General features: G+C 40.7%; 2 protein-coding genes across 9 annotated transcripts in view; one reads left to right on the top strand and one right to left on the bottom strand.

Moving 5' to 3' along the window:
• The window catches only part of PCMTD1 (protein-L-isoaspartate (D-aspartate) O-methyltransferase domain containing 1), a 48742-nt gene extending 34359 nt beyond the window's left edge, over positions 1-14383 (top strand). For 3 of the 8 annotated variants that reach the window (XM_027560961.1, XM_027560959.1, XM_027560960.1), the window contains 3 exons: positions 8111-8282; positions 10317-10440; positions 11392-13999. In XM_027560961.1, coding sequence (XP_027416762.1) covers positions 8111-8282; positions 10317-10440; positions 11392-11756 — 661 coding nt within the window. In that variant the 3' untranslated portion in view covers positions 11757-13999. Of the gene's footprint in view, positions 1-3146; positions 3337-8110; positions 8283-10316; positions 10441-11391 lie in introns of all 8 variants that reach the window. The other 5 variants (XM_027560965.1, XM_027560962.1, XR_003514429.1 and 2 more) reach the window with 4 other exon arrangements.
• LOC113903994 (formin-like protein 20) overlaps positions 1-14686 on the bottom strand; it is a 101981-nt gene that overhangs the window by 83033 nt on the left and 4262 nt on the right. The window contains exon 3 of the mRNA XM_027560643.1: positions 7039-7165. Within this exon, the coding sequence (XP_027416444.1) occupies positions 7039-7165 (127 nt within the window). The remainder of the gene's footprint in view (positions 1-7038; positions 7166-14686) is intronic.

Raw genomic sequence — 14686 nt, 5'->3', positions numbered from 1 at the left:
TCAGTTTTTAAATTTGAAAAACTTGCCATGCAAAGTGACTTTAAAAATTATATTCCTAAGCAGTTTTACTATATTTAGTTGTTTACAGATCATCAAAATACTTGTTTTAATTAATAAAATATAAAGTAACTCAGGAAACAAAATCGCTATTTATGTATCCCTTAGGACTTAGGACCAGGCCACCTTGATTGTGTGTAACAGGAAGAAAATAGAAAGCGAAAACCTAATATTTATCCAGTATTATTTATCCTCTTGGTTTGGATCTTACCAGTTCCTTTTTCAAAAGTATTATATCACTTATGATTTAAACTGTATCTTTGAAGTTCTCTTATATGTATCAGAGATCATAATAAACTCCCAAATATAGTAGGTAAGAATAGAGTCAATAAACTACTCAACATAAGAATGTATAATGTAAGATAATAAATTTAAAAAAAAGTGCAGGTGTGTGTTTTTGTGTATGCTTTATAAAGGAGCCTTGGTTCCTGAGTCTTGAAGGTACTATTTCTTCTTTCAGAAAAAAATATCCTTAATACAGTGTTAATACTCGTAAACTTTGTTTCTGTGTCTTAGTTCTGTATCAGCAAACGCGAAGATTTGGTGAGGCTACTGTGAGTTTACTGTGCTCCGAGGCGAGAGAGAAGGCAGGTTCTTCAGTGTGGTTTCTGCCTGTGCTCTGCCTCCGATGTTCCCAGACTCACTGACCTGCCCTTAGGAACTGACGCTTGATTTCACAGGTTCTCTAAAACACTGGCAAGCGTCTGAAGGAGCAGATAGTAAATATTTCTGGTGTCTTGGGCTAGGTGGTCTTTGTGGCAGTACACAGCCTTCCTCAGGTGCTCTGAGCAGGTGTGGGTGAGGGGTTCCGTCCACTTCATTGGAGCAAGTGCAGGTCGCATGCAACCTGTTGTCCGCAGCGTGCTGACCTGGTCTGCTCTTCACACGCGTTCTCCAGGACGTCCTTACTTTAGCCCATTTCTGTTGTAAAGTCTTCCAGCCCCAGGTTTATAGTCCCTTGGGTATCTGGCTTTCATAGGGGAAGGCCAGATCATCTGAATCAGTTTTGTGCATGTACCATAAGCGAAACAGTCTCTCCAGCTGTGTTTACTTGGAAGAGGAGGTCAGATAAAAGGAGCCTGGATTATACCCTGTAAGTGCTTTGTGAGTTGATAATTGGCATAGCATTTATTCACAACTACATGTATGTGTTTGTGTAATATGTGTAAATGTGCATGCAGCTGACCTGACTCCTTGGAGGGCATGCTTTGGGGTGAGCTGTTTTCCTGTGAGACAATAGGTCCTGTCTCCTCCCCCCCTCCAAGGACACTGTACCTTGTTTTGGAAATGCTGTCCTGCCAGAAGCCACATGAGTGCAGCTTTGTCTGCTTTATTGAAGATTTTCATTCTGTTTGCATGGAGGACCATTGTTTCCTGTAGTTTGTTGTATAAATGAGTCACAATGTGAGTACTGAAGACAGTAATGAAATTATGAAAATGACAGCAGCTAATGTGTGTCGTCTGCACCATTCTCAGCTGTACCCACAGTCCTGGAGGCAGTGTTGGTGTCCATGTTTCCCAGATGGGAGGACAGGACCAGACAGGCCGTAACTTCAGCCAGGCCTGTCTTGTTGTTTAGTTCTGATTTAGCTATAATGATATAAAAACGGATATATTCTAATGTTCTTCCCAACAGTAAGATTGCCAATGAATTACAGTCTAGCAGCTTAGCTCCAGATAACAGAGGTTGAAGCGGCACCTTTATTTTTGTCATTTGTTTTTCTCTAGGTTAGAATTTAGGGAGTGCTCTTAGCCTGGTTAAATGCATGATAACCTTTTTATCACAGAGGACACCTGCCCTGTTCATTAATGAGACTTGCCTCTGGGGTGGATGTCTGGGGGTCAGAGATGAGCTGGAGAGGCTGTGCCTTCTTCAGGTGTAGTCAAGGTATAAATTCTAAATTAAATTCAGGGTTAGTGTAGTCATTTACATTTTAGAAGATTTAATGGATGTATGGCTGGGTGTAGTATCCTAATTTTATTTTTGATTATAGGCTCCTTTTTCACGTAATTGATATTGGATTGGAGAAAATGAAATGATACTGTGTTCTGTCACCTTTATCACTGGAGCAGTCGCACTTCATCTTGAAGAGAATTGTGGCATACTTGAAGAAGTTTTGCTATCTGTAGATACATAGTCAACATTATTTTGAACTCTTTCTACGATAGTTGAACATTTGGGTATATCGGTCATGTTCAGATGGTAGTTGTATGAGAAATACAGGTTTTAAACACAGTTTTTAAACATGACAGACATTCAAATGGTGGGACAGAGAAATGCTTAAAAATAGTCCTCTAAGCTATCAGTTATGTATTTTAACATCAGTTAGAAACGGTATGAGGGGAGGTTTGATAGCTTCTGACACATTATTGGGAAAAGAAGAAATTATTCCAAGAATAAAACACTGACAGAAATAAAAGTTTGTAGCCCAAGTTATTTTATAAGAAATTATTGTTGAAATATGAAGGCTCACTCTCATATCATGTACCGGTCACGCTTCCTTTAAAATGTTTAGAGATTGGTTTTGGTCCTATGGCGTTTCCTAAAGCTCTGTTCAGTGAAAAATCTGTGTATTTACTCTTAACACTTTGCTTTAAATAATGTTTAAATTATTCTGAGGTGAGTTTGGTGCAGTTGGAAGGGAAACCTCTTATAAAGGTAAAGTCTTTGTTTTTAAAATTTTGTAAAATTCAATAGCTTAATTCTTGGTTATAAGAGTTTTTAATGGTATAACTGTATTTGGAAAAGAAGAGATGATTATTTTCCTGGGTTTTCTTCCCAGTGGAAGGTTGTGAAGTTTGTCTTGTTTTAATGAAGTTGTCATAGCTGTCACAGTTCAAAATGCACATTTTGACAAAGTGTTTTAAGAAAAAGAAGTATCTGTGATTCATTTGGCAGGTTGTTTTGGGTGAGGTATGAGAACACTATAGGAGTCTTTCCTGTGTCCCTGAAATCCTTTATTGCGCTGGAACGATAGTCTAAAATGTTGATGACAGCATCCTGTGGCACGTGATAATCTAGGTGTGCAAATTTTCAGCCCCGATTTCAACAGTGTATTGAAGGGGAATGTTGTTTTTTCTACTCTCAGTCAGCTCCTAGACCTAGAATACCCGTCTAAGAGGGAAGCTGCAGGGCAAGGCTAGGTCACCCTGATCTCCTAGCAGCTTATCAGAGAATTATGTGGGCACGTTGGCAAGGTCCCTGCTGTGAATGGAACGTCTGTGCATCTGGAGATGAAGATAACCCAGCGTGCACCTGTAAAGGAGCCCCCAGCCGAGGTAAGTGATGGAGTCGGTGCCCTTTTGGCCAAGCGCTCATGTCATAAACCAAGATACCTGTGCTCTCGGTTTTCCCACAAATATTGTTTGTATGTTTTGTTTTAGTAAGGGTATGTCAGATACTCTCCCCTTTCTACGTAAGTCTAAAAAGCCATTAGGTTTTCAGGTTTAAATCAATAAATGATTATAAGTCTAAAGTGATTGAATTTGTAGTTATTACAGTTCAGAACTACTTCTTTTTTTGTATACAGATAATTTACATGGTTAGGAAGTATAACTTGGTGGAATTCAGGAGTGTAAGACATCTGTACCTGGGAAATTTTGTTTTGGAAAATGTCTTCAAAGAATAAAAATGATTGCTACTTTTCATGTTACTAACAGACAAAAAATTTTAATGAGCTGCCCTAAAGTATGAAAACTAGGAGAGAACACAAGATCGATACTTTCAGGATTAAAATTAGAACCATGGAAAATATCCTTTTGGTAGGCCTCTTGCCATTTTTTAAAAAATTTTTGTTGTTTTATTTTCCTTTCTTGGGTTCCCTTTATTTGTAGTTGATGTGAAAAGTGGAATTTAGATTTTCTCTTTTACTGTTTTCAAACCTAGATTTTATGTGCAAATCTACAAATAGTGAAAACCTCTGGTTGGTTCATTAATGCAGACTTCTGGATTATACAGACTTGTGTTTATGGTATAAAATATGTCCTTTGCCTACAGAGGTTTGTGGAGACTTAGAGAAGGTGCAGCTTTCAGAATCTAGTTAAAGCTAAAAGGAAGAAACTTTTATTTTCCTCTTTACTCTGGAAACATTAATAGCAGTTGTAATTTACTCTTACCACCTGGTAGCTGTCATTCTTGCCTCACATCAGTCAGTTGTTCTTTATACATATATGAGCATATCCGTAAACATTTGCCTGAAGAATTTTAATTATAGATTTTTGGAAAAATATTGTTAGCAGTAGAATTTGTATGAATTTATTTACATGAAACGCTGTTATAAAAACAAGCCGTAATTTCAATGTCAGAATATAAACTAAGTAAGATCCTCATCTCTACCTAGTCAGAAATGCTAACACTTCTCCAAGTCCTTTTAGGAAGGATCATCTTTAACCCATGTATGTATTAAAAAATAATGTTGTAAGTATAGGCAGTTTGAGAGTTGTTTTGTTTCCTTTACTATCATGAAGGACTTGCCTATTACTGGAGAAGGTGAAGCCACAGCTGTGGATGTAATAAACAGTCCCCAGATGAAACACTGTCTCTGCTAGGCTGTTTCTTGTAACTATTAAGTCATTGTGTTTTAGTGTTTATATTTAAAATATCACACCTTTCTCCCTGATTATGTCCTTGAAACTTTACTATTTTGTATCTAGAAATAATCTAGTCCTACTACTCCTTTTGGAATGTTGCCTCAGTTCAGTTAAACTTTCAAATTTGAGTGTGCTGGTAAAGGAAATGAATTTGGTATACTAAATGAAAGGGTCTTCACACTTTCGAAGACCCCCTATACATGTTAGAAGTGTATGTTCCATTTGCATTAGTAGAAATCATTTGTAAATGTAAAGGTCTAACTTTTCTCTGTAATGATTCTTTGTAACACTTCCTAAATGAAATAAGATAGTATACTTGGCTCAGATCTGCCTTGTTAGGGGAAAAGCCTTTGTTTCCTAGAATAAAGAAGGGTGGCTTATTTAAGATCTTCAGAGAGGCCACTAAAAAGCACTTTTAAGTTAGGTGACAGTTGGTTTATTAAAGGCACGGTGGTTTTGTTTTGGCTTTTTTACTGTTTAAGTTTTGCTTTTTTTGGTACATTGTGGGAAAAATGATGTGTTTGGTAACATGAAACTACAGCTATTTATAGTTTCCAATTTAGTAAAGCAAGAACCATCATGTTGATTTAGAGGGTGCCACAGGCACACATTTTTTTCTGTAACTGTTTCTCTAGTCCTGAGATTCTTGTAATTAGCGTATTTGTCAAGTTTGAGTTCATGTTCAAAGTTGGTAGATGGAAAAGATGACAAATCAATTACATTTCTTAGGTTTCTCACTTAATAGGTATTTCTTGAGGACTGTAAAAGGTGATGAAGATATAATTAAAGTTCAGAAGACGTGTTCAAAGGGATAATCAGGGAAAGCAGGAGAATGTCCCAGAGGAAAGACTGTGCTCAGGAAAGTATTTGAAGCTCCTGTTCACAGTTGATAAAGTAGAAGGGTGGTTGCTTAGTGCTTTCAGTTTACGTGGCTGTTGAAATACACACACATACACACGTATTTAAACGAGATCCTGAGATGTTTTACATGCTAAATATTTGAGATATTGAGATCTCATATGATTTTTATCCTTTCCGTGCATCTCATTTTCCACCAGCCACATCTCATTTTCCAGCAGCCACAGGGCTCCTGTCTGCACAAGGCTGGTGGCTAGTGGGGTTGATTGCCCTGTCTCACCTTTCAGATCCCAACTCACCATTTCTTGGGGAGCCTTACTCTGGCTCCCCAGGCCTGTCAGTTCCCTTGCATCCTCAGCCATACTTGGAGTGGTGTTCCTTTAGAGCATTTTTCACCCTCATTCAGTTCAGTTCAGTTCAGTCGCTCAGTCGTGTCCGACTCTTTGCGACCCCATGAATTGCAGCATGCCAGGCCTCTCTGTCCATCACCAACTCCTGGAGTTCACTCAAACTCACGTCCATCGAGTCAGTGATGCCATCCAGCCATCTCATCCTCTGTCGTCCCCTTCTCCTCCTGTCTCCATAAGTTCATCTTTAATTGGTGAGATTGTTGTCTCTCTCACTGCATTAGGCATGAGTGCCTCCCACTGCATATCCAGTCTTTACACACAACAGGGGCTTCACAAATAATGTTTGGAGTGAATTGTGCTAATTGCTAGTGTCAAGCCACTTGACCAGAGTCACATTTGATTTTAGAATCAGGCACTCAGTCCTTTATAGTTCATTTTGCTGGGATGACAGTGTATAAAAATAACACGAATTGTTTACTTGTAATGGTGTTTTTGTAGATAATAGTTCTGTAAGCTGTAGGAAGCTTTTAAACTATAAGCATATTTTTAAGTTGATTTAACAGACTGATAAAAGAGGTTTAATAATACAAAATAATTTTACTTAAATTCCTTGCTCACGTTCATCTAGAAAATTTTAAGAGTGGCTTAAATTATTGTAAAATTAAGTTATTTAAAATGAATTTTTATAATAATGAGGGTTTTTAGATTGAAAATACTAGTCTTTTTTCTTTTCAAAGAATGCTTACTGTAACTTTGAGATGATTAAACCATGTGATCCACAATATCTAGTTATTTAAAGGCCAAGAGATTGTTTTGGCTGTATTTTAGACAATCTTAGGTTGTCCAATAGTCTTGAGTATAATAGAGAAATTAAATGCTGTCCATTACATATGTAAGTTTATACTTTCGTGAGTGTTATGCAAGTAGAAAGACTGAGATCTTCCCGAAGAGCTGGGTAAGAGTGCTTGTGTAGTGTAGCTCATATTTGAACTGTGTCTTGAAGGGATGCTGGGCATTTAAGCAGCAGAGAGGGAGGGGCCATGCAGGCACAGGAACAGCACAGACCTTGTAGTATTTCCTCTAAATGACGGGAGGCCTGTAATTCCACCCATGGCTACAGCAGTGTCTCTGGGATGGGGGCAGAGCCAGGAAGGGCCCCATGTGGCCTCTGAGAGGTGGGAACCTGTCCTGAGCAGCTGGGCACAGGGTGGTGCTGGGGGTGGCGGACACCCAGAAAGTGTGGGCACTGTCATAGTAGAAGTAGTCATAGTAGAAGTCATAGTAGAAGCTGGGGTTAGGATCACCCGCCCCTGTGGGTGTCGAGAAGAGAGGGCAGGGTCTGCATTGTTTCCCACCCTACTCCCCACCCTGGAACAGGAAGCTAAGGACTGGGCATCATTCTGAGAAACTCTTCTTTAAATATCAGTGACCATGGGGTATCTGTATATTTAGTGAATTTAATGGAAACATATTGTGTAAAAAGTCTGTGCTGTGCTTGGTTGCTCAGTCATGTCCGACTCTTTGCGACCCCATGGACTGCAGCCCGCCAGGCTCCTCTGTCCATGGGATTCTCCAGGCAGGAATATTGGAGTGGGTTGCCATGCCCTCCTCCAGGGGATCGTCCCAACCCAGGGATGGAAGCCAGGTCTCCTGCATTGCAGGCAGATTCTTTACCATCTGAGCCACCAGAGAATCCCTGGTAATAAGTCTGTTAATTACCAAAGGGCAGGATGCATTTTACAAAATAAAAATGATTTCAGAGACATTTTTCACTGCATACTGAGCCTTTTAATGCAAATTATTTTGTCCTCAGATGATAACTTTGCTGTGTGGTCATATTAATTTCAATCAACTTAAAATTGAGAGGGTATTTTCATGAAATTACTGTACATGTTTTATTAGTGTATTGGGGTTTTAACTATGTATGTTAGAGACTGTTTCAGTTAGTCAGTCACAAGAGTGTTATTGTGATAGCTTTTCACTATACTCACCTTCTGAGCCTTAAGTAAGGTTTCAGAGTGGGAGAAAAAAGAGGTTGATGTTTTGGGAAAATGTACACTGTGTCATTGATAATAAAACAATATATTTGATCACTGTTAGATTTCATAAATATACATAATTCAAATTCAAATTTTATGATATTTTATCCTTATAATTTTAGTAAAACTTCACTTTCAAAGAGTTGGATTATGTTAATTTTTTAGGTCTCATCTTTTGTTTAAATGAATTAAAATACTTTTTATTTCTCCATACAGGTTTGAGTTCTGTGAGCCTGCATTTGTGGTTGGTAATTGCCTGCAGATAGCATCGGACAGTCACCAGTATGATCGAATCTACTGTGGAGCTGGGGTCCAGAAGGACCATGAAAACTACATGAAGATTCTGCTGAAAGTCGGGGGCATTCTGGTCATGCCCATAGAGGACCAGGTAGCGACCACCGTCCTGCTCCATGGCGCGGGAGACACGCTCAGTGTAGGATGGGGGCTGATGCGCCAGTGAAAGGCGCACTGGGATTGTTGAGGAAGAAGTGCTCGCCACACAGGTGCCTGTATAGGAAAGCACTGAAATGGACTCAAAGCTCTTAACCAGAGCAGGTGTGGAAAAAGCCCCTTAGCTAGGGAAAGAAGAGCCAAGCTGAGCTCTGCCCGTGCGTGGTGTTGGCCATGCTGCCCCTCCACACACACCCCCCGACCCACCAGTGTCCTTGCTGTTGAATGTGGTGGCCTCTTCTAGCTGAAGGAGTGGTTGGAACTACTTAACTCCATTTCAGAAACCAGTAAATTTTTAGATCTTCTTTTAGTACTACATAGACTCATTTGGGAGAAGGCAATGGCAACCCACTCCAGTACTCTTGCCTGGAAAATCCCATGGATGGAGGAGCCTGGTGGGCTGCAGTCCATGGGGTCGCTAGGAGTCGGACGCGACTGAGGGACTTCACTTTCACTTTTCAGTTTCATGCATTGGAGAAGGAAATGACAGCCCACTCTGGTGTTCTTCCTGGAGAATCCCAGGGACTGGGGAGCCTGGTGGGCTGCCGTCTGTGGGGTCGCACAGAGTCAGACATGACTGAAGTGACTTAGCAGCAGCAGCAGCAGCAGCAGACTCATTTGAAACTATTTTTCACCTACTTGCCTGCCTTTGATTTGGAATTATTAGGTATAATAAACGTGTGAAATAATTATTCAGAAAATGGGTGGATCTTTTACTTTAAAATTTATAAATATACATTTCAAAAAGTATCTTTTATGTTCATACTAACCTAAGTCTGCAGAGAAGGCAATGGCACCCCACTCCAGTACTCTTGCCTGGAAAATCCCATGGATGGAGGAGCCTGGTGGGCTGCAGTCCATGGGGTCGCTAAGTGTTGGACACGACTGAGCGACTTCACTTTCACTTTTATGCATTGGAGAAGGAAATGGCAACCCACTCCAGTGATCTTGCCTGGAGAATCCCAGGAACAGAGGAGCCTGGTGGGCTGCCGTCTTTGGGGTTGCACAGAGTTGGACATGACTGAAGTGACTTAGCAGCAGCAGCAGCAGCAGCAACCTAAGTCTGAGATGTGTACAACAGCCTGTGGTTTGTAAGTGGGAGCTGGACTGTCCCAGATGACTGGGACCTAGTGTGGTCATCTTGGCGTCTCTGAGAGTTCTCTACTTTCACAGCATGTGAATTGCAGGTCAGAGGACTTCATCACACTGTGTTTATCAATTATTAAAAAGAGACTATAAAGCATTCATTAACATACGTTCTTGGAAAAACATTAACTTGAATGCTTCCAGAGTTGAGACTCCCAGATCAATCATCTTTTTCCTGTTTTCCTTTAAAGATATATTTTTAAAGATCTAAAATATGGTTTCCCATTGGTATTTTATTGAATATTTCTTATATACATTATGCTAATATAAAATATAATAATGGGTTGACTTTTTTAATTGACAATACTGAGTTGTCCTGATCAAGCCATGTACTGCTGATGGGTGTTTGCTGAGTGGGAAAGCTCTAATGCCTTTGTGACTAATTACATTTATTCATGAAATATGAAGTTGGGATTAGAATCTGTATTTTATTACCACCCTGGAAGATTGTGAAGTTGACTCATTGGTTCAGTAATCAAAATGCGTTTTTACTGATATAACACTTTAACTACACAACTGTGTGAGACGTGTGTTTTGGGAGCCAGTGGCAGGTGTGTGTTAGAATAACACCCCTTGATGACATCAGACCCCCATGTTAATATAACCTGCAGAGCCATTTGTGTGCATGGAATATGTTGTGAAACCAGTACTTGTGATTCCTCCTGTACTCGTTTATGGTAAATATTTAAATGAAGATAATTGGGTGCATTCAAATACAAGTGATTATAGAGCAATCTCTGCTATTTTTCTGTTAAACTTGTGAGGGTAAGGTGGTCCACTTCCCTGATGGAGCCATTCTGTTTTTTTTTTTTCACCCTCTAAATAGTTAACACAAATTATGCGAACTGGACAGAACACTTGGGAAAGTAAAAACATCCTTGCTGTGTCATTTGCTCCACTTGTGCAGCCAAGTAAGAATGACAACGGCAAGCCAGACTCTGTGGGCCTCCGTAAGTACCCTTGTGGGAGATAAACAGAGCTGACTGTGTGTGTTAGAGAGAACCTTCCCTGTAGTTGTGGCCTGAGAGCTTCAGTTCACACTACAGTTCAATAGCAGTCAGGACTAGTATTGTCTGGTCCACTGGATCTTCTCATGACTAGGAACCAGGAGGATAAAAGTACAGAAAACACTATTTTTGAATAATTAGGGCTGAGAATTGTCTGAAAGTTTCTGTATTATCAGAAGAACGTTTAAATGAAGCTCGTGTGGAAGCTATTTTAGGACTTGGGAGTGTTAGAAGTGGCTGAAGCAGGTCTGCGTCCTTTTCCACTCTGGGACCCTTGGGTTCTTCTGAACTTGGGCTGCTGTGACAGGGCATCGGTGTGGTGGGTCCCTGGAATAGCAGACAGTGTTGGCGGGAGAGGCAGACAGTACAGGTGTCGAAAGAGCACCCGGTGTGCGGGGGAGTCGGGAGCAGAGCCACCGAGAAGATGGAGGTGTTTCTTAGCATCTTTGTAACTTCTGAAGCTCTTTCCTGGGTGATTCTCCACCCCACCTCCTGCGGCGACCCCTCCATGTTTGCCTCCCCTATCTGCCCCCCTGGTCTTAGCAGGTCATGGGGCTGACAACAGGTTATGGTGGGCTGACACCCCCATTTCTGTCGCCAGCCCTGCCCCTGCCCCTCAGTCCCCTGACTACTCAGTTCTCTGTGCTCCACTTGCTGTGAGTTACCTGTCCTTCCCAAGAGGGTTTATGCATGTGCCTGGGTTGTCTGCCCACAACACCTTTGCCACCCCATCCACTGGCCTTGGTGCTGGAGTGATCTGCACGTAGTCAGTGCTCTTCCCTGAGTCTTTGTTTGATGAAAGTCAAAGTTTTTACAAGTCTCTGTCTTCTGATGTTCACTCAGAAGTGAACAGTATGTAATGTTTCACTTTTTATGTTTTCCATGTGTTTTTAGCCCCCTGTGCTGTCAGGAACCTGCAGGACTTGGCTCGCATTTACATCCGACGCACACTTAGGAATTTCATAAACGATGAGATGCAGGCCAAGGGGATTCCTCAGAGGGCTCCGCCCAAAAGGAAGAGGAAGCGGGTCAAGCAGAGGATTAACACTTACGTCTTTGTGGGCAACCAACTCATCCCCCAGCCTCTCGACAGTGAGGAGGATGAGAAGATGGAGGAAGACAAAGAGGAGGAGGAGAAGGAGCCGGGTGAAGCCTTGAAGCCGGAGGAGCCACCCCAAAACCTGCTGCGGGAGAAGATCATGAAGCTGCCCCTGCCAGAGTCTCTAAAAGCCTACTTGACATACTTCAGGGAGAAGTAGCTTAGAGCAAAAAGAAAGGATGCCTACTGATAATTCCTTGCGTCTTGAAAATGTAGCATTTGTTAGGAGTTAAAAGAGAATTCTTTCTTTCATCAGAGTGAATTTATAGTGGAAAAAGGTATAACTTGTTTCTGTCTTAGTAATAAAAATGATGTATTCAGTGATTAAAAAGAATCCCTTTTATAAAATATATTTTTCTTTAAAATTGGAAAAATTGCTGTTTTAACTCAGAGCAGCTTCAGGAGTGGAACTCAGCTGTAGTCAGGACTGGGTCTGCAGATCCCCGTTTGGTTCCTGACGGATCTAGTTAGTGGTGAGGGCTTGACTTAACTTCCCTCAGGGAGACACAATCGTGAAGCGCATGTGATCGGATTTGAACTGCAGTCATGTACAGTTCTGCCTGGGAACTCTGTCTAGCAAGGAAGGCAGACGCTTTGCAGACCCCCTACTTGCGCTGCAGTCCCCACTGCCAAGTTGCTGTAGACCTACTCCGGGCAATGTATGAGTGCAATAACAATGCAGATACTGAATAATTTAGCTTTAAAAACCCACGTTTCATGGAATTCAACAGCACCGCTAATCTTGCTTTTGAATCTGTTGCCAAAAGACATGGGGAAAATGTCTGCTTCTCTCATCAAGATTTTAAGAGCACATCAAGTGAATATCAGAGCAAAACGTACATGCTTAATACAGCTCTTAGTTTGTATGGACCTTTGACATTTTCAGTATTTAAACATGATGAGGCTGTGTTACTTCAAAGTTTTAGAAGGTAGTGGTGTATTTAGGACTGTTTTCCTTGTCGTCCACTGTATAGAGTATTTGGTTCAGGAGAGGCATAGTTCTGTGTGACTGTCGATGGCTCGTGGGTGAGTCAGGCCCGAGCAGGCTGGCCACAGGTGCACTTTAGCAGAGGGAACTTCTGGTTGATTGCAGGTTTGCGCTGGACAGGTAGGGCAGGACAGCCTGCCCTGGTCTGAAACTCACCTCTGTGGTGTCGGGAGTGTTCACAGAAATGATGTGGAGATGTCTTTTGCTTTGAAAATCTGGAATCGTAGTTTAATCTTGGGACCTGCATTGGGCTCATCTAACTTCTTCCCATGTTTTTATTTTGTGGTTGTTTCTTGTGGTGAAATAACAGTGGTTTTCATTTTTCGCTTAGTATCACATACTTTATTATTTGAATGTCAGTGGTAAAACAGGTAGTAAAGGCCATTCTTAGCTTACTAGGGCCTGAAGAGTCATTCCTTGCTTAGGAAAGTAAACAGTGTAGCCTATTGACTATTTAGTGTTCTGATGGATTATATACATTTTCAGAAGGAAGAATTTGAGAGTGTCACTTACTGCCACCAGCATCACTGTTACAACTGTTGATCAGACATGCTTGAGGAAATGCAGTCACAGTGCAGTTGAAGGACTGTGATGTTCTGCAGAGGTTCACACATGGACGGTGCCAAAAACACCTCAATTCTGAAAACTCGACATGTAAAAACAAGTGTTCCAAGTATTCTGAGCATGAATTATCCCAGGATCCCTTTAGTAACGTCAAAGATGATTTCACGGAAGCTGCTGGTTTTTATACCAGTGACTGAGCTGGGGGCTAGGAGGTTGGGGGTATAGTGTCTCCACAGGGTTTCTTAGAGGACTACTAAGCTGTAGTTACTGGTGCGTGCCCATCTTATTTCTGTCAAGGAAAAACAGTTGTTTCATACAGTTATATTAGAAATGGTCATTTTTTTTTTAAACAAACGTGTTTTAGGAGATGAATCTTGAGTTCCTGGTGCCCACATACTTTTATCTTGTACCCCCACCCCAGCTTTGTTGTTTTTCAAGCAAGTGTCCACGTATGTAAAGATAACCTTTTCTTAAATGATTTTACTATTCATGAGGGAAGTTTTTGTTAAGGATCTATTTGAAGATTGACTTTTTCATATCAGCTTTCGTTCTGTTGGCCTTGGTAAAATGTATAATAGATTTTCATAATCATTGCCAATTTTTGGTCACTGAAATGTATCTTTTGTGTTTTTAAATGCATTTGTTTTACAGTTGTGACTTTACTGTTGAAGAAGTAGAAATAAAAACTTAAATTTTACATGAAAGCCCTTTATCTATTAATGGGAATATATTAGAATGATTGAGGATATTTTGGGTGTTTATTTTTTAATGAATCATGTTATATTTGAGTGTGAATAATTATGCTTTATAAGTGGAGAGGTTGCAAATAAAGATGAAGTAATTGAAGGTGATGAGCAGTGCATTCATGGGGTTTTACAGCAGGATAAGCTTTATTTATTTTGCAGAGAGGAAGTAGGCCTGAAGGGGGGAGCAACCCTTCCCCAAGACCACTGGTGGGAGATGGCGTGAATAGTGTCCAGCATCTGATAAAGTCCAAAAACTGCCAGCCACACTGTAACTACCAGGAAGGTCATTTAAATCTGTGCTGCTTGTTGGTTGATATATCTTGGTTCTAGTATTAATAAAGATGTTATTAAAATAGCATTCGTAGATAAAATACAGAAAATGTAAGCATTGGTTTCTAGTTGTTTAAGAGGATAAAAGTGAAGCAAAAGCTGTTAAATTACAGGAAAACTTGGAAAATTATTTTAAATAAACACTTGCATATAATTAAGCATTGCTGTCAGTGGCCTGCGTTTTTTTCCCTTTTCGGGTTTAGAGACGCTCAGTACCTGAGGATCTATGCTGAATTACAGCATGGAGGTGTCTGTGTCTGGACATCTCGTGGCCTTTTGACTGCTGCCACGTCTGAAGGCTGTGGGGTTCTTAGAAGTTAATTTTTATAAACTATTTGAGTAGAGATGAGGGATATTTATAAGGTGCATGCAAAGTCTAAGGACTGATTGAATGTACATGTAAGGGCAGGCATCTGGCTTTCTGCCGTGGTTTTACACACACTTGTATCTCTAAGCGATGTG

The sequence above is a fragment of the Bos indicus x Bos taurus genome, chromosome 14 (assembly GCF_003369695.1).
Source record: "Bos indicus x Bos taurus breed Angus x Brahman F1 hybrid chromosome 14, Bos_hybrid_MaternalHap_v2.0, whole genome shotgun sequence".
Taxonomy (NCBI): domain Eukaryota; kingdom Metazoa; phylum Chordata; class Mammalia; order Artiodactyla; family Bovidae; genus Bos; species Bos indicus x Bos taurus.
The sequence above is the reverse complement of the archived record's forward strand: the minus strand, read 5'-3'. Positions and strand labels throughout refer to the sequence as shown.